This window comes from Littorina saxatilis, linkage group LG5 (genome assembly GCF_037325665.1).
Source record: "Littorina saxatilis isolate snail1 linkage group LG5, US_GU_Lsax_2.0, whole genome shotgun sequence".
Lineage (NCBI taxonomy): Eukaryota > Metazoa > Mollusca > Gastropoda > Littorinimorpha > Littorinidae > Littorina > Littorina saxatilis.
In genome coordinates, this window is record NC_090249.1 from 50,755,728 (window position 1) to 50,774,660 (window position 18,933).

At 41.6% G+C, this 18,933-nt stretch overlaps 2 protein-coding genes across 3 annotated transcripts in view; both read right to left on the reverse strand.

Annotated features, from left to right (window-relative positions):
- Nucleotides 1-1,510: 1,510 nt before the first annotated feature.
- LOC138967787 (uncharacterized) lies at nucleotides 1,511-2,047 on the reverse strand. Its single transcript, XM_070340442.1, has one exon. The coding sequence runs from the start codon at nucleotides 2,045-2,047 to the stop codon at nucleotides 1,511-1,513; it is 537 nt and encodes a 178-aa protein (XP_070196543.1).
- An 881-nt stretch (nucleotides 2,048-2,928) lies between these two features.
- Nucleotides 2,929-18,933, reverse strand: part of LOC138967388 (CDK5 and ABL1 enzyme substrate 1-like) — a 30,247-nt gene continuing 14,242 nt past the window's right edge. The window contains exons 5-13 of one of the 2 annotated variants that reach the window (XM_070339932.1): nucleotides 15,979-16,105; nucleotides 15,624-15,729; nucleotides 12,520-12,594; nucleotides 10,466-10,566; nucleotides 9,104-9,210; nucleotides 8,323-8,359; nucleotides 7,779-7,841; nucleotides 6,752-6,856; nucleotides 2,929-5,602 (exon numbers count right to left, since the gene is read on the reverse strand). In XM_070339932.1, the coding sequence (XP_070196033.1) occupies nucleotides 5,462-5,602; nucleotides 6,752-6,856; nucleotides 7,779-7,841; nucleotides 8,323-8,359; nucleotides 9,104-9,210; nucleotides 10,466-10,566; nucleotides 12,520-12,594; nucleotides 15,624-15,729; nucleotides 15,979-16,105 (862 nt within the window). In that variant the 3' untranslated portion in view covers nucleotides 2,929-5,461. The remainder of the gene's footprint in view (nucleotides 5,603-6,751; nucleotides 6,857-7,778; nucleotides 7,842-8,322; nucleotides 8,360-9,103; nucleotides 9,211-10,465; nucleotides 10,567-12,519; nucleotides 12,595-15,623; nucleotides 15,730-15,978; nucleotides 16,106-18,933) is intronic. The other variant, XM_070339933.1, reaches the window with a different exon arrangement.

Consider the following 18,933-nt stretch of genomic DNA (forward strand, 5'->3'; position numbering starts at 1 on the left):
CAAATGCAGATCCTTGTTCTTCCTAGGAGAAATGAGGATCCTCATTCTTCCTAGCGGCCAGTAGAAACCAAGAATTAGTACAAATCCGGATTGTCCTATTTACATATTGCTTACAGTGGGAAACTTCGGGAAGTGAGTTGTATTTGAATACCTGCTGTGCAATGCATGGAACAGGACTTTTCTTCGGGAAGTGAGTTGTATTTGAATACCTGCTGTGCAATGCATGGAACAGGACTTTTCTTCGGGAAGTGAGTTGTATTCGAATACCTGCTGACATTGAAATTGACATTGAGCTGTAAGGTTCACAACTTTTTTGCTGGTCGATGATAAATTATTGTGATCTGAATTTAGTACCGTTGTTGAAGTGTCAAAATGGCTCAAAAGGACACTTTTTACAGGCTTTTGAAAGAACATATTGAAACAATGAAGTCTAAACAGGAACACTTCAGCATATCCACAGATAAATACAACAAGATCGTCCAAGCTTTGCGCTTGCAGAGAGGAAAATTGTGTGAAGACGGGCCAAAATTTAAAATGTGATGCAAGAAACAGTTTAAACTTGAGTACATTGGATCGATGCAGATTGTGTATTGTACCAAGGCGTCTTGTCCTGTTGTGACATACGAGGAAATGTTTGAAACAATAAGGAAATGTCATGAAAAAGTGGGACACTCTGGAAGAGATAAGACTTGGAGTGAGGTTCGAGCAAACTATGCGGGTATCAAGCATTCGGTTCTCGATATTTTTCTGAAAACTTGTACAGCATGTACCCAACGACAGCCCTCAAAGAGTCCTCCAGCAGGAAGACCGATGATAAACCTGGAGTTTCTTCTGCGGCTGCAGATCGATCTCGTAGACATGCGTAGCCAACCTGACGGCGAGTTCAAGTGGATCCTTCACGCTAGAAACCATTTCACAAAGTTTAGCTGGCTGTATCCAATGAAAACCAAAATGGCCGCAGAAGTAGCTGACCATCTGATAACTCAGTTTTGTGTGTTTGGATCTCCAAGAATCATGCAGTCCGACAATGGAAAGGAGTTCACTGCCCGAGTGATCAACGTCCTGTCTCTTCTCTGGCCCGGCATGGTCATTATTCATGGAAGGCCGAGGCATCCTGAGTCACAAGGTAATATTGGTTTGGCAATTCAAATGACTGGGTTTTTTTTAATGAAAATCAGCTGGGAACGTCCTTAGTTATTACACATTAAAAATCGTGGTTTTCTTTTTTGTGCTTCTGGCTACTGACAAAAGTTATAAAGTAGCTTAATAGAAGGACAATTGTAAAGTCTTCTTTCTTTTCTACAGGATGTGTCGAGCGTAGAAATGGGGATATGGAAGTCAAGCTCGGCAAATGGATAGAGACGCACGAACAAGACTGGAGCAGAAGACTGAAATTCATTGCACATGCTATAAACACTTCCGTTTCAAGCACCACCGGGAAATCACCATATCATCTTATGTTTGGTCAACGCCCTCGGTCTGACTGCACTGTGTGGGAAGAACTGGCTCGTCAGGGAATTATTGATGAAGAGGACCTTCCCGAAAACATCATGTGTCGACTGAATCCTGGATCATCAGCAGACTCTTCTGTGGTGCCGCCTCCCGATGTTTCGACTTCTGTGGTGCCGCCTCCCGATGTTTCGACTTCTGTGGTGCCGCCTCCCGATGTTTCGACTTCTGTGGTGCCGCCTCCCGGATCATCAGTAGATTCATCAGCAAACTCGCCTGTGGTGCCGCATCCCATTGCTTCGACTTCTGTGGTGCTGCCTCCCGATGCTTCGACTTCTGTGGTGCCGCCTCCCGGACCATCAGCAGACTCTTCTGTGGTGCCGCATCCCGATGTTTCGATTTCTGTGGTGCCGCCTCCCGATGCTTCGACTTTTGTGGTGCCGCCTCCCGGATCATCAGCAGACTCTTCTGTGGTGCCGTCTCTCGATGCTTCAACTTCTGCGGTGCCGCCTCCCGACGTCTCTTCTTCCGGGCTGCCGCTTTCTGAGGCCTTGAGTGACGATGCTTCAGAAGAGCCAAGCACGAACAGTGACAACATGAAACGTGGAAAAGAGTTTATTCTTCTTGATTCAAGAAACCTGACTGTTGCCACTGGAACAGAGGTGAAGCACCGCACAATCATTCATGGACACAATATCAACAGTGAATCGCATACAGTTGTCCTCATTGAGGAAGTGATGGATCCATCATTTGTTCCATCAGATGCAAATCCTGCCGAAGAACCACTTGAAATAGGACAGTTTGTGTTGTGGTGTCGGTCAGACATGGTCGAATTGGAAGATGACACATCGGGTCACAAAGAGGCACGATTTGAAGCAAGGAAAGCATACCTCAAAGCCGCATCGCGTCAACAAACCCGTTACGAGAAGAGAACAAAACAGCTACGTCATACATTTGAAGAAGGCAACACAGTCGGCATCAAAATTCATAAAGTGGATAGGACTAACACCAGTGCGAAACTTCTGCCATGCAAAGTGCTTGCAACGAAAACAATAGACCACAATCTTAAACTGTTCAAAGTGTACACAACATCAGGTATAATAAAGAACTGGTTCAGACCAGAGGAATTGATTAATATGAACAACGTACATTTTCCAACTCTAAATGACGTGGAACCCAGCAGTCTCACAGAGATCAGTCTGATACAAGCCTCACGGGCGTGCACTGGATGGCATGCATCTTCCAGCTCTTCTGCGTCAAACGTCTGCAAGACCACTTGTCTGACCAATAGATGTTGTTGTAAGAAAGCTGGGATCATGTGTCACAGTGTGGGACAAAATGTCACCCATCAAATTCTTGCTGCAAGAACTGAGTTTGTAGTGCACGTGTTGCATTGGGCAGACCCAAAGGGTAACTTGAGGCGAACAATTACACTAATGACACTGTCAATTTATTCAGTTCATTTTCGATCTCAGACTTTTTATTATTCTCCCTACTATTAGTCTGTTTTATTTTGTCGATTATTAAACCATTGATTTATTGTTCTAGTGTTTTTCCTCTGTACGATTCCAGTTTGCACTAGGACAATCTTGGATTGTACCAGATCTCAGTTTCTACTGGCCGCTAGGAAGAATGAGGATCCTCATTTCTCCTAGGAAGAACAAGGATCTGCATTTGTACTTGATATTTTCCAGGAAGAACAGGGAGCCTTGTTTCTCCTAGGAAAAACAAGGATCCGAGATTGTCCTAGGACAATTCTGGATTGTCCTGGATACTCGTTTGTCCTGTGACATCTATACAGATGAGTACTGCTAACAGTCTTGAATAACACAACTTTGGGGTCAACAATAACACATTATAATAATAATAATGGGAGCTTATATAGCGCGAACCACGAAGAATCATGCTCTCCGGGCTTTACACATTAACAATAAATAAAACACATTGTCAAGCAACTCTCAAGTTCACAGCTAACTTCATTGTTTCTCTTTGTGGAGAATTCTTGGTTAACAAATTGCCGAACATGGGTTAAAATAACATGAATTTCTAGGTTAAAATAAGTTATGTTTACACCCCCAACCTTGAATGTTACTTTGCCAGTCTTCCATCAACACAAACAGCACAACCACACGCACAAGAAGAGTACAAAACTTAGTATTCATTATACTCAAGGAATTTCACTCAAGGTCATTTGACCATTGTCAAGTTTAACTTATCATCAAACAATAATCAAAAGTTTTAACAAAAAAGATGACTTCAAGTACACTTGCTTACAATATGAGATCCAATGATAGAAATATCGTTGACCAGCTACCATGGGCATTACTTAATACAAGCACATTCTTAAAATACCAAACAACTTGTGTAAAGGCAATTCAACTTTATGTACAAGTCATCAATTTGTTCAAAGTAACATATATTCCTCTGCTGTCTTAAGGTTGAACGGAATATTTTGTGGCGAATTGTCTATGCCGCTTCTTTTGACACATCAGATTCCCTGTGACCAAATCAAATGTAAGATTTTAGCTCATGGTTGTTAGAGGCTGACTATGTCATGTTTAATCTCTGCACTTCATGCAACGGAACAAATTCTAATATTTACTACTAATTTACTGATAACAACATTTCGAGCATATTCAAAACGCAACAGCTTATAAGTTCGATAAGTCTGGGACGGTAGTACTACATGTACTCTGTTGTGCAACAAATTCAACAACAAAAAAACGAATAAACAAAATGGCACAAAAACAAAAATCAGAAAAAAAATTGATTATATACATTTTTGGTGAGCCAGCTTTTAATTGAAAGGTTAAGTTTTTGTAGACCCCATAAAGTGACAAACTCCTGTGTTCATCATTGTGTCAATCATCATAGAACTATCCAGGATTTTACTAAAAATAAGGATATTGTACTACATTGTAACTTCTTGGTACTCTTTTTTTCTATGATACTGAATGCTGAATGATACTGTATATAACCTTAAATGCTGAATCATAAGCACGAAAGGACCACTGCTGCTCTGGATGCCTGGTGTCTTGGTTTTGAAATAACACTCCAGAGTGGTACCCTGTGTCTACTGTAGGAGGAAGCTCCGAGTATACTGGGATATCTAAGCTGCACACATTTTGTCTCGACCTCGGAGTGTTGCCGTCCTTGCACCAAGTGTTCAATACTGGCAGCGTTCTGTTCCAAAGGACCCATACACCCCTTGACCTCATCAAACATGTGATGAAACGTTTCTGTGAACTAAGTTCTGGTCTTCATGTACATTTCAAGGTTCCAAAATGCATGAAATTCAAGTCATTAAGAACTGAAGAGGTGAACACAACATTTTTAAAAAGCTTGAAGTGTAGTTTGCCTTTTTTTTTTACGTAACAATTGTACAGTGAGTCAACAAGAAGGCATGGTGATTAGATGCTGAAAACAGCACTGATACAATCCTGTACATTGTCAATGTCAGATTACAACAATGTTCCCTTTTACATGAATCCAGAATGAGTAAATTCAAAACAAGTCATGATGTATTTTTAATGTGAAAAACTTCAGGTTTGGGTTTCCATAGGCCAAATGTTTTGTATCTGAAACATGTTATTTTCCTCCTTTCTTTCCATAAGAAATGGTGTGTACGTGTGTTTGTTTTTTGTTAGTTTTTATTGGAAGAAAATACCCATACATACACTCTAGTCAAATTTAAACATAAAACAAAATCTGTTTTCAACAAATTATTTTTAGTTGGATTCATAATTATGCAGACAAAAAAATCAGTGCAGTGAAAATTATGAAACAGATTTCATTAAAGCTGTTGAAATGAACATTTTATCCTTATAAATGTTCTATAGATTCAGATTGGATTCATGCCAGAGGAAACATTGCTGTACGTTAACCTTCCATCTTCAAAATCCAAACTATTCACATAACAACACATTCATACTTGTTACTTTCTCTTTCACTCTCCTGCAGTTTGACATGCTACCCCTCACGTTCACGCGGCAGGTAGCATGGCTTGCCGCGGTCACGCATTATACAGCAGACGCTGATAGTGTGGAAACACCTCCCTGTCCGGAACATGCAGGCAGAACTCCAAGGCCACCAGACACTCCAGCTCAAAGTTCAGCAAGTCCTTGCGACTAAGCTTGAAAATATCCTCTATTGTCTGAAAAAGTCAAAACAAGAAATAATGCATGTATTTTAGATAAGAGATGCAGAGCAACAAGCAAGCTGTGTAACAACTGAACGTGGCCTGTCACAACTAATGGGCAGAATATACCTGCGCAGTTTCAGCGGCACAGACGACACACAGCCTATTATTTATGCCGCGATAGGGATTATGACGAGTACTTGGCCTGTTTTCCTTTCATGCAACGTGTAGCGGGCTGGGATAATCTGCAATGCGTCGTCGGTCCTGCTGAAGTTACATATGTGAGCGGAGCCCCTAACCAGTGCAAATACCATGCTGCACAATACAGTGGAACCCCCCGTTTAAGACTTCTTAACTTTTAAGACCCATTACTCCGAGATTTTTTGTTAGTAACCTCTGTAAATTTACTTCCGCTTTGCGATTTTTGGAGGTCTACCCTAACCCTGTAGTTGAGAGCAATAAATGAAAACGATGGCCAGGAACCAGGGACAGCCTGGGCCCAAGCAGGCGCGGGTTAAGAGTAAGAGGGAAGAAGCCCCCTCTCCCTGAAAAACTAAATTTAATAATTCTAAAGGCAATTTGATGGCTTCTCCAAACGGCTGAAATTCTAAAAAGTGGATGTGAAAGTGGACTTCAAAGGATTGTTCCTGTTACTTCAAGGAAATACTTTGTACTTCTTCTCAGACTCACATTTCTCTCTCTCTCTCTCTCTCTCTCTCTTTCACTCTCTCTCTCTCTCTTTCACTCTCTCACTCTCTCTCTCACTCTCTCTCACTCTCTCTCTCTCACTCTCCTCTCTTTCTCTCTCTCTCTCTCTCTCTCTCTTTCTCTCTCTCTCTCTCTCTCTCTCTCTCTCTCTCTCTCTCTCTCTCTCTCTCTCTCTCTCTCTCTCTCTCTCTCTCTCTCTCTCTCTCTCTCTCTCTCTCTCTCTCTCTCTCTCTCTCTCTCTCTCTCTCTCTCTCTCTCTCTCTCTCTCTCTACCACAGTCACATTCCTCATACAAATTTCATATCCAAGGAGAGTTTTCCAGTCTGAAGGACACTGGTACCCTTAATATAAGGCCCCTCTGATGAGAGGACACCCCCCAATAAAGGACACCTGCTGCGCCAGGTTTGCACCTACTGACTACAGAAAGAAGAAAGCAAAACCGTGTTTTGCACACACCTCTATGAGCTTGGTGAGGTCGGCCCCTTTGGTGTCGTTGAGTTTGCAGGCCAGCAGGAGACAGGCGCCAGCACACAGCCGGCGGTTCTGTTTGTTCAACAGGTTCTACAACAAAGGACAAGCTGACTTTAAAGGCATTACAGGTATATTGACAACACTAGATGAATACCCGCTTCGCCGGGTACGGCTTCGCCGGGAAGAAGTCGAGCCGAATACCCGGCTGTGCCGGGGACCCGGCTTTGCCGGCGCACCGCACGAAGGAAGGGAGATAAACGCGCAAAACACTGGAGAAGATAAGGAAGAGTAATACCCGGCTTTGCCGGGACAGTGACCTTCTAAAAATACTATAACGGGAATATGGATTGAGCGTTGTCGACAGTGACCTTCTAAAAATAGAAATGGGAATATGGATTGACGCCACACGAAGGAAGGGAGATAAACGCAAAAACACTGGAGAAGATAAGGAAGAGTTAGTGGGAATGGATCTGGGAAGATGAACAGAAAAACCAAAATCGGTTCAGCGCTGAGCACGTGTTGAAATATCTCATCGACCAGGTTGTGTCCGGGGTGTACCTGAATATGGCCACCAAATTTGAAACAGATCCATCGAGAACCTTGGGCGTGCATCGCAAACACACAGACACACACACACACAGACACAAGTCGTATATATATATAAAAGATAGAAGCACAACTGGAAAACACACACACACACATTGCATGCACACACATACACTACATGCATGCACACACTCCCATGTATACACACTCACCATCACCCACACACTCACCATCACCCACACACTCACCAACACACACACACAGTCACTCACACAGTCACACATGCACACACACACTATCGTGTACACACACACACACAAACACAGTGACTCCCTCATACACACACACACACACAGTGACACACACTCACCACTCACTTTAAAGAAAACAAAACAACAGGGCTTCTCTTGAAGCAATCATAATTGTTTTCAGTTGAGATTGTAGAACAAACAAATCTTTTAATTACCTTCAAAATAAGTTTTTCAAAGTAGACATACGCTTGAGCAACAGTCCAAATGTCACGGTGGCACTGGCAGAAAAAACAACAACAAAACGTCATGATAATGATTACAACTGAAAAAAAAACGTAAGGCAGGCAAAATCTTGTAAAATTGTAAAACAATTTTGAAAACAAAAACAATAAAAACAGCCTGAAAATAAATGGTTCACAATCGTGCAATGTGGTGATAACAAGATCTTTGAAACAGCTAAAAATTGGAGGAAAACTCGCAGGTCATAATCCATTCTCCATGTCTCTTCTATGTATCACAAGAAACAAACATTTTCTCTTCTTATTGCGTTGTACAAAACACTGGGATTGTCTTGAGACTAACAATGCAGTTTTCAATCCGATTTAATAGTTTTAGTTTCGGTTAGCTTGTCTTAGGGCAGGTAAGTACAGTACACTAGGAGAGAATAGTAATGTCTAATTTCTTTCAAAAGAGATAGGTAGGATTCAGGAGGCGGGAGAATGCAGAAACTAAATTAAAATCAAAGGGAATAATACTCACTTTGGCGTATGCAATTCTCTTCAGCTCCCTCTTTAGGCTGAAAACGAAATAAATAAATAAATAAAACGAGTCAATTAAGCAACAAAGTCAAGCAGCAGTATCTTCATAAAGTCTTCTGTCACATTCTGTAGTGTCTGCTGCGCCATTGTGCGCTTTGGTTTTCCTGCAATGTTTTGTAAAGAGTGTACACTGCCTGCAAAGTTACTGTGCATGTGCAAGAGAAGCTTAGCTTACTGGAAGTATAGCATTCATTTCAAAGGTATAAGTTTTAAAAAATCCAAAGCAAAATTGAGTGAATCCCTAGCCAGTTATTCAGAACACCAGACTTCCATTAGACAGACAATGCTCAGGCTACTAGGCGCTTGAAAAAAAACCTGGCCAATTCGACAATTATGCTGGGACTTTCAGAAATCATGTAACCACTGCAAACATCTGAAAAATCAGGACTGGGAATAACATTGACATTTGTTGGATTAAACCATCAGATTTGGCAGTGATGCAAAAGCAATGCCATGAAATGATCATGGTTAGGAACCAAGTAAGGCACTTTGATAAAAGTTCCTGCAGTGATACACACACAGGCACCGAGACATTGCAGCTAACCATTCTCTGATGTATCGTGTGCCCCTCTCTAGCTCTGGGATAGAACTTGAATCTGATCAACTAGGCCACTACACATCCTCTAAGATAAAGTCAATGGTTGTGTCTCTACATAAGATAAAGTCACAAACTCCCATCAATGACACAAAGTACACAGTCAGACAGACACATTCCAACTCACCTTCGCAGTTTAGACAGTGTCAGTTGAATGCTTGGGAAGCGGTCTCTGAACTTCTCATTCAGTTCCTTCTTCAATTCTGACGGTTTCACGTAGTCTGTGACAGAAACCTGAAATGCAAAGAGTCACATGGTGTCAATGGACACATTCCAGAAATAACTTGGGGTCAGGGTGGGGATGTAGCTCAGTCGGTAGCACGCTGGATTTGTATCCAGTTGGCCGCTGTCAGCGTGAGTTCGTCCCCACTTTCGGCGAGAGATTTATTTCTCAGAGTCAACTTTGTGTGCAGACTCTCCTCGGTGTCCGAACACCCCCCGTGTGTACACGCAAGCACAAGACCAAGTGCGCACGAAAAAGATCCTGTAATCCATGTCAGAGTTCGGTGGGTTATAGAAACACGAAAATACCCAGCATGCTTCCTCCGAAAACGGCGTATGGCTGCCGAAATGGCGGGGTAAACAAAACGGTCATACACGTAAAATTCCACTCGTGCAAAAAACACGAGTGTACGTGGGAGTTTCAGCCCACGAACGCAGAAGAAGAAGACTTGGGGTTGTCTGGGTTGTGAGAGAGAGTGAATGCTCTTGCTTTTATTGAGACCAACTATCCTATCCTAACTGACATTATAGGCCATGGACAGTTCTCACCAGTTTGTGTTAAAAAGCTGACACACTAATCAAATTGGATCATTGATTTGTTCAGCAAATTTGTTAAAATTATATACCTTTTCTTTCCCAGTGCTTAACCTTTTTTTTTTAAAGGAATGACATGTTCCGTGAGCACAGAATGTGCTAGACTAATTCCAGGTTTTTTATGGGCTGTGCAAGTTGTATTCTTGAAAGCAAGGCAAGTTCAGCTATATTCATGGGTGGGATTGAAAAATTTCATGAATCCTGAACCTCAACCGAATCACACAAAATAACAAAACAAAAAGAGAAAAAAAAGGCCATAATCGAATCCGGATTTCTGGCATATACCGGAAGAATCCCACCCATGTATATTCAGTGGGATTTATAACCAGTGGAGACACAACGTTAATACCGCAGTGAATAATGAGCTCCCATCTGAATCGGAATGTTTTCAAAAGAAAAAGTCTGTTAATACAGTGTCCACTTGATATCATGCCTCTTCCTTTCAGACTCACTTTCAAGGAATACAATTCTTCCAAAGCCCATAACAAACCCTGACAGAGGTGCACTGGAACCCCCCTTTTAAGACCTTCAAAAATCTGAGAAAATCAGGTCTCAAAAAGGAGGTGGTCTTAAAATGGGTTATGAACAGAAAGTCTGAAAAAACAAGGTCTTAAAAGGGAGGGAGTCTTAATAGGGGGGTTCCACTGTATCTCCCAACATCATGTTTTCTTACCACATATGATGGGAAGGTCATGAGGGTTCTGTAGCTGCCTGAGTGCAGTTCTGGGTCGTCCAAGATGTGAGCGTCATAGTTTTCAATCACGTCTTCCGGCACTAGAAAGACAGAGAAACAAGAAATGGTCACAATCAAATCCCTTATTTTTAAAACCATGAGGCTACAATGAGTGAAGTTGAGAAGGAAATAATGTGACTTTCACTACACTTCCTTTGTAATGTGTGACTCAATGTCTTAGACCCTCTCAAAATATTTACGGTTTTGCTCTACCTGAATTTCCCAAAAGGCGCCAAAAACTGACAACATTTCAAGTTGTTATGTCAGTAAATAAGAAAGTAAGTAATGAGGCCATTTGAATTACGCAATGAAGATGGTGTGGGTCATGTAACTTGCAAGACCCATACTGATACATATATCTCAACAGAATTTCATGTTGTATCCCTATTCAGATGATGGGGTTAATGTTTGATCCATATTCTCCAAAGAAGAAAGAAAATGTTCGTCCCTGTTTGGATTGTACTCATATGTCACAAAGGAACTGTTTAATATGTACACTTCTCCAAAACAAAAGAGTCCTATTTGACACCTGTGATGAAAACCATTCTTGTTGCGACAAATGTTTTTACAGCAATGGGACGTTAAAGAAATGAACATGGACAAAATATGTGAACAAGAAGGGCAAAGCCCATACGACTCACATGCTTGACCTTGACCTTAACTAAACCTAGCAATGACATCATACACTAAGAACTGCTTTACACATTTTTCCTACCAAAATACATGTCTCAAGGTATTGCAACACAAAGCTGTTAATTCAAGACATAGGAAGTACAATGGTGCTTATTGGCTCTTTCTACCATGAGATATGGTCACTTTTAGTGGTTCACTACCTTATTTTGGTCACATTTCATAAGGGTCAAAGTGACCTTGACCTTGATCATATGTGACCAAATGTGTCTCATGATGAAAGCATAACATGTGCCCCACATAATTTTTAAGTTTGAAACAGTTATCTTCCATAGTTCAGGGTCAAGGTCACTTCAAAATATGTATACAATCCAACTTTGAAGAGCTCCTGTGACCTTGACCTTGAAGCAAGGTACACCAAACTGGTATCAAAAGATGGGGCTTACTTTGCCCTATATATCATATATAGGTGAGGTATTGAATCTCAAAAACTTCAGAGAAAATGGGAAAAATGTGAAAAATAGCTGTTTTTTAGGCAACATTTATGGCCCCTGCGACCTTGACCTTGAAGCAAGGTCAAGATGCTATGTATGTTTTTTGGGGCCTTGTCATCATACACCATCTTGCCAAATTTGGTACTGATAGACTGAATAGTGTCCAAGAAATATCCAACGTTAAAGTTTTCCGGACGGACGTCCGGACGGACGGACGGACGGACGGACGACTCGGGTGAGTACATAGACTCACTTTTGCTTCGCATGTGAGTCAAAAATGGTCCAAAACATGATTTGGCATGGTCAAAAGAAGAATATATGACACTTTGACAAAATAAGCATTTAACATTTCTGAGGAAAAGCATGACAGCAGAACTCAGAAACACTACTAGAGTACACATCCTTATGTGGTGCTAAATCATGGCGTGTAAGCACATCAGAACTGCTACACACATAGCTAAATGAACAGAGAGAACAGAGAGACTCACGCATTCTAATTCCTAGTGGGCGCATTGCTGAATGGCATACATAACATATAACGCTGAAAAACGCTTCCTATAAGATCAGTGGGTTTTTCTCTCAGGAAAGTCTGCTTTCTAAACTCCTTCCATTATCAAGTTATTTACAATGAACTGTCACGTGTGTGTGTGTGTGTGTGTGTGTGTGTGTGTAAATGCTTCAAAAACTGGTGAGAATCATAACTAAATGAGGCAGAGCACAAAGCGCTTTGAACTTCGGATAAGGCGCTATATAAATAAAGAGAAAATGATAAGGTCTAGAAACAAAGGGACGTAAGCGCTCTATGTACAGATGACATATTTACAGGCTTGCGTCCCTTTCTCTGCTCAGAGACTAAAAAAGGGGAGGTACCTCTGTCCAGCGCATGAGACTGTCGCAGCCCTGTGGGGCAAGGCTCAGCAGACAAGCTGCGAAGCACCTCATGCCCTGCCACAGCAAAACAGCCCACAATGCACACCATGCAAAGCAACACAACGCACTACAGTGGAACTGCCATTTTAAGACCTTTACAAATCTGCCAGAAGGAAAAGGAGGGAGTCTTAAAATGAGGTGCATTCACAGAGGCTATGAACAAAAAATGTAAGAAAGCAAGCCCTTAAAGGGGGGGGGGGGGGGGGGGGAGTGTTAAATAAGGAGTCTTTTAGGACCACATACTCTTTCAGGGCCTTTTTTCTCCGCTTATCTGTTAACTGGCGTCTGTAAATATGCAGTCGAAGGTGTGCTGGCTACAAACTCTCGATAACAACCATCTTCTGAATACGACCACCTGAAAGGATCCATGGCGAGTGTTTTCCTATGTGATTTACCTGTTCACAACGACCACCTGTCTATAAAGACCACTTTCGGTCAATATCATGGATGGTTTTATAGACAGGTTCCACCATACAGTATGTCCATTTTTCAGATTTGATTTTCTCAGATTTGTTAGCAGTCTTAAAAGGGGTTCCACTGTACAAGTTTTTACAGCTTTACAAAACAGTACAGTTTGTTTCTGTTTTCATAACAGTTTCCTGTCAAAGATTGACTGCTTTGTACAAATTCACTGAGAAAAGCTATGTACAGTTCTACCATAAGTATTCTCTCTTTTGGATTTCCCCAGTCACTACCACTAGGTGGCAACCCTGGTTGACAGGATCACATAACAAGAATGGTTAGTTAATGGAATTTTAGTTTTTTGATAAAACAAAACATTCACAAGTACATCATTCCATTCTTGTTTGGTTTATTCTATATTTTGGAATTCCTGGTTGACAGGAACATTTTTCCCCGGCACAAAACACATCAACAAAGAATTAAGTGAACATTCATTCATGGAGATCAGAGATGCATGCCCAGAAACACACTTCAGATTAAATATTTGTCTTTCATTCCAAACTGCATGAAATGACACTCCGGGTGGTATGTGTCATGCTCAGGTACTAGGAGATTACGAGCACAGGACGGTATCTCAGATGTGGACATGGAACTGCAACTTATGTACATGCCATGCGCTCTAGAACTTTCTCTTCAACAACAGAGCTTCTGTATGGGGAAAAGCACAACTATACAACACTATGCCAATGAAATAAATGAACATTTCAAGAAGACAATCAAATTCATAAATAAATAAACATATAACAATTTCATGAAAATTTCAATTTCAGGTTTTCGTAGTGTTTAGCTCTTTTAGGTTTCATTCTTCATTGAGCTGCCCCTTGTTCCCTAGAGAAAGTAACAGTTCAGTCCAAGGAAGCAAAGACATGTGCCTGTGCTGTAATCTCATTTACTCTGCATGAATGAGCAACAACTTCACACCAGTTGAACCTCGCTCATGCTCATCTTGATGTGTTTTTAGAAAACACCAATCCAGGTCATGGAAACGTTCTGATAATGAAAACACTTTTCCAACTCACCAAGATGTTGCCACTAAGTGATGACAGGTACTGAATTGTATGCGCATGTGCATGTGCTTTTTTTGGTGCATGGAGGTAAAAGCAACTATACAATAAAGCTGCCACTGATGACAATATACAGAGAGTGCAGACAAGTTCAATTTTCTGTCAACAATATTAGCTGTATACATCCTGCAAAATTCACTGTTGTGGAAAGTTGATCGCTTCTTTTCACCCAAAATAGAGATGCACCTAATACACATCGATACATGTAAGTACAGAATATTACTTAACAAGAGGCGAAGCCTTCAAGGCTCACGTAAGAAATCGACAAACAGTAACACAAACTCAATCACTCCGTCACACATACACACACACACACACACACACACACAGTAAGCGGCATAGGTGACACTGTGCAAGAAAGCGAGACACTAGATCTAGATCTGAATGGCCGATTTCGAAGAAAAAACTAGTCTCGGCCCGCTCAAAATAACAATGACCGAGACTTTCAGTAATTCCTTCGTGTGACGTCTAACCCTCTTACGTCATAATGTGACGTCTTCAAATGTTGTGACGTCTTCAAATGTTAAAGTTTCTACCACAGACATACATACATACATACGCACGCACGCACGCACAGACAGACAAAAGTTAGCATCGCATAGGCTACACTTACGTGAGCCAAAAACTAAATTTACACATGCTTGATATACCATGGTTGATTGTTTTAAAGTGCTGTTTTTCAAGATAACAAGACATGAATGCTTGCTCCCACTGGAATTGCATATTTACAAAATTAAAACCATCCCCAGGTGTTACTATTAAACGCAAAAAAGAAAGCGAGTTTCATTCACAATTTTGAGATAAGTTCACTATTTGTATCATAAGTGTTTGTCTGTCTGTCTACTTAAATTATAAAAAGAACACTGGGTCGACGTACTGTAAATGTAACATGGTTTTTGGCTCACGTAAGTGTAGCCTATGCGATCGTAACTTTGTCTGTCTGTGCGTTTGTGCGTGTGTTTGTGCGTGCGTGTGTTTGTGCGTGCGTGTGTTTGTGCGTGTGTATGTCTGTGGTAGAAACTTTAACATTTCGTCATTTGAAGACGTCACATTATGGCGTAAGAGGGTTAGACGTCACGCGAAGGAATTACTGAAAGTCTCGGTCATTATTATTTTGAGCGGACCGAGACTAGTTGGCAGTCGTGTCTGCAAGTAGGCTACATGCAGACAGACAGATCTAGATCTAGTGTCTCGCTTTCTTGCACAGTGTCACCTATGCTTACTGTGTGTGTGTGTATGTGTGACGGAGTGATTGAGTTTGTGTTACTGTTTGTCGATTTCTTACGTGAGCCTTGAAGGCTTCGCCTCTTGTTTTGTCATTAATTAAACGTTCCAATAACCCACAATTCTTGTTTTTTTTATTATGAATTTTAGAACGTTAGCAGACTATCCATTTTTGGATGAAAAGAAAAAGATCTGTTCCACTCATCAGTGCTGACACAACAATTTGACTGCACAGTTGCCCTAACGGACAACAAAGCATTGCTACACTAGTAAAAGATTGCATGTGAGAATCACCAGCAACGTGAACAGCAGTGTCGACACTGGATGTGGGGATCTCTGAGTTAGCTCGCTGGAGGTGACGCTGCCTGGACGGTATCAGGAACTTGCTGTACGAGACATCCTGAAATGCAGAAATATAACAATCGTGAAAAAAAACCATGTGTACTTCAATCAAGCTTAGCACTTTGAAATAAAACAGAAGTCTTTCTAATTACTAAAGAAAGTGAACCTCCTGAATGACGAGGTAAAAATTGTCATATTCTTCAAAACCCACTTGTGCCAAAAAAACCAACCCAAAACATCCACAAGTGTACTTGGGAGTTTCAGCCTATGAACACAGGAGAAGAAGAAGAAGTATCACTTCACCAACCTGTCCTTCTTCCACCCTGGCGGAGACGGTCAGACCTGTGTGGAAGAGTCCCTCTGATGATGACACAGACCTTGACCCTGATGTGTGGCGAACTCTGGGTCGAAGTTCATCTAGGGTCAGCTCTTGCCTGGAATAGGACAAAGTAATGAATGTAACAGATGCTAGTGAAAGCCGAGTGAGCAGTCGAATTCCGCACGTCCTACATGCGTCGTCAAAAGTCGAGAATGATTATTCCGGCGCCCGGGTGGCGGGGTATTATGGGTAACCAAGAATGGGCAGGTCATAGCAACGGCTATGACGTCTGTTTTTTTTTAGCTTGGTTACCACCCTTATAAGGGCAGGTAATTTGAGTAGTTTTTCAACATCTAGCATGTGAGATCAAAGTCAATGCATTTATGAGAATTGCGGTAAGAATATGTAATTTAATGTAACGGATGCAGAATAAATGTTCTTGGTGGACCTTTTACTCAATATTAAACAAACAAAAAATTCAATAATGGTACCTTTCATATGAGGCCCCTCCAATGAGAGGACACTTCCAACGAGAAGTAATCTTCAGTTGTACATTTGTCTGTAAACGTTAACTACATATACCTGCCATAAAAGGACACCTGAGATCTAGATACCACTGCCCTTCCTTATGATTCTTTGAAAAAAATGCACATAAAGTGTACAGCTATACCTCCACATAGAATAGACTAGGATAAATTCTCGAAAAGAGGCCTAAATAAAAAGAGGTAGGCATTTGTGGGTAATTAATGGCAACAGGTTGATTCTTATGGATTTGGGTGTGCTGAATTCATTTCTGCCTGTTGCCAAAGTCAAAAATGCCTATATTCGTTACTATTCAACGGTTTCCAAGATGGCCGCCATGATATCAAGAGACTACTAATTCTCAAACAAATGCTTATATCTTTGGTGTTTTTAGAGATACAGTGTTAATTTTTGGCTAGTTGGTAGATGACCGATAGGCAATGGTTGCCTTGTCAGAGTATTTGACCTTGACCTTAAGTCAAGGTCACATGAGACTTGACAATATTGACTTGTACTGTTTTGTCATGTGTGCATTTTAAGTTGTCTTTTGGCAGTAAACTACTGCGAACTAATCACTAAAAATAAGTGATATTACCCAGTAGGTATTCAGCATTAAAATGAATATACATTGATCATCATTCTGACAAGGTCAAGGTCATTTTGACCCCATATTTCAGATGTGTTTAAACTTGGACGCCATCAAGATTTGCAGTGGCTCATCTGTTGTACACACTGGACATCTGATTCAACAATTACATTTCAGCAGGGGTTCAGATCAATGGTGCACAATCAACTAGGTCAAAGGTCAAGGTCAAGGTCAAAGGTCACTATTTGGACCATTTATTCTCAAAAACGGGGCCTAAAATAGAGATAAGCCATTTGTGAGTAATTATGGTGTGCTCTTCCCATTTCTGCTGTATGACAAAGTGTATATTTGCTAGTTTGTCCTGTATCATTAAATATTCAAAATGGCCGCCACAAGCCTGAAAACTCACCCACACACAAAAACTGACAATTCTTTAAACATAACCACTCTATTTATTATCAACTTTTGTTTCAACATACGTTTGTATCAATAACGTTGCATAATCAGTACACATTTCAACAACATTTAAGATGTTATGGTATTTCTGTGGCAATTATAACACAATATACACAAATCTGAAGCATGACAAACGTTAATGTTCCATAATACTCTGTCACGAGAAAAAAACTTCCGAAACATGTTGAGAACAAGCTCAGCAACAGGTAAACATATCAGCTATGTACAGGCATTCAGCAAACAATGTCAAATGTTCACATTTCATATGGTAAGGTCAATGAACATCACACACGTCCAAAGGGTCACGGTCAGTTCACCACTCGTTAAGACACTCCTCGTGCATTTCCCGGCATTTGCACGCTGCTGTGCATGGTAGCTTCGCCTTTCTGCATCTGCACCTTCCACTGCTGCACTGCTTCTGGCAGGTGCAAAAGATGATGTCAAGGCACGCGTCTGGAACAGACGGAAGGGTTTTCAGGACGGGGAGGAAGACGCCATCCTTCAGTTGCCAGCCCATGTTTTCAATCGGCGGCAGGTTCGGCTTCTTCTCATGAGCTTGTTGCCAGACTGAGGCCTGATAATGAGCTCTCTTGATGTGGAAGCTCAGAGCATCACTGGATGGGGGCAGATTTTCTGGGGCGGTGGCTTTCCGGAACATGATGGTTCTGGCACCATCTGCAGTCTCACAGTTTGAGATGTACAGCTTGCAAACGAACTGCTCTGCTTCTTTTGACGTGTCGTCTGTCAGCTGCCCTTTCCCCAAATTTGCCAGCAGCTGGTGATGTTGCTGAAACACTTTCCACCCAGATACCTTGCCTTGGCCAGACAGGAAAGATGTGGAATCCGAGCCAGTGATGGCGTGGAATCCTATCAAGTTCTGGAGCTTTGCCTTCTCCATGTCAGGTCTCTTGGCAATATTGTGAACTGGGATGTACTGTCTACGCTTTGCTGTGCCAGTTTTCATCCACACTTTCTTGCACTTCATTTTGTCAAAATGTGCAAGAATCAATACAGCTACATCTGTGTCTTGTGAAGAAACAACCAGGCTGGTTGCATCGCTGTTCACACAATGCAGAACAACACGTGTATCACCCTCTTCGTAACTGGCCTCGAGCGGAGTCGTGTCCACGTCTGGCTTGGATGACTCAACTTGAGTTGGATCACTGAAACCACCGGAAACCACAACGGTTTTGTCATCTGGTGCCTGCAGGATGAGTTGCCGAGACAGAAATTTGGCCAGATCAGCTTTGTTCTCAGGGTGAGACATGAAGTTGTCCCATTTGGCTGGCAGGGGTGTGTCCTTCGACTCTACAGCAGTCCCTGCAATGTACGCCCCCGACGTGAGCGGACACCTGACACATTTGCTCGGCACGGAGTGT

Excerpts from the sequence above, each read along its gene's own strand:
- LOC138967787 (XM_070340442.1), bottom strand. The coding sequence starts at position 2,047 with ATGTTGTCACTGTTCGTGCTTGGCTCTTCTGAAGCATCGTCACTCAAG.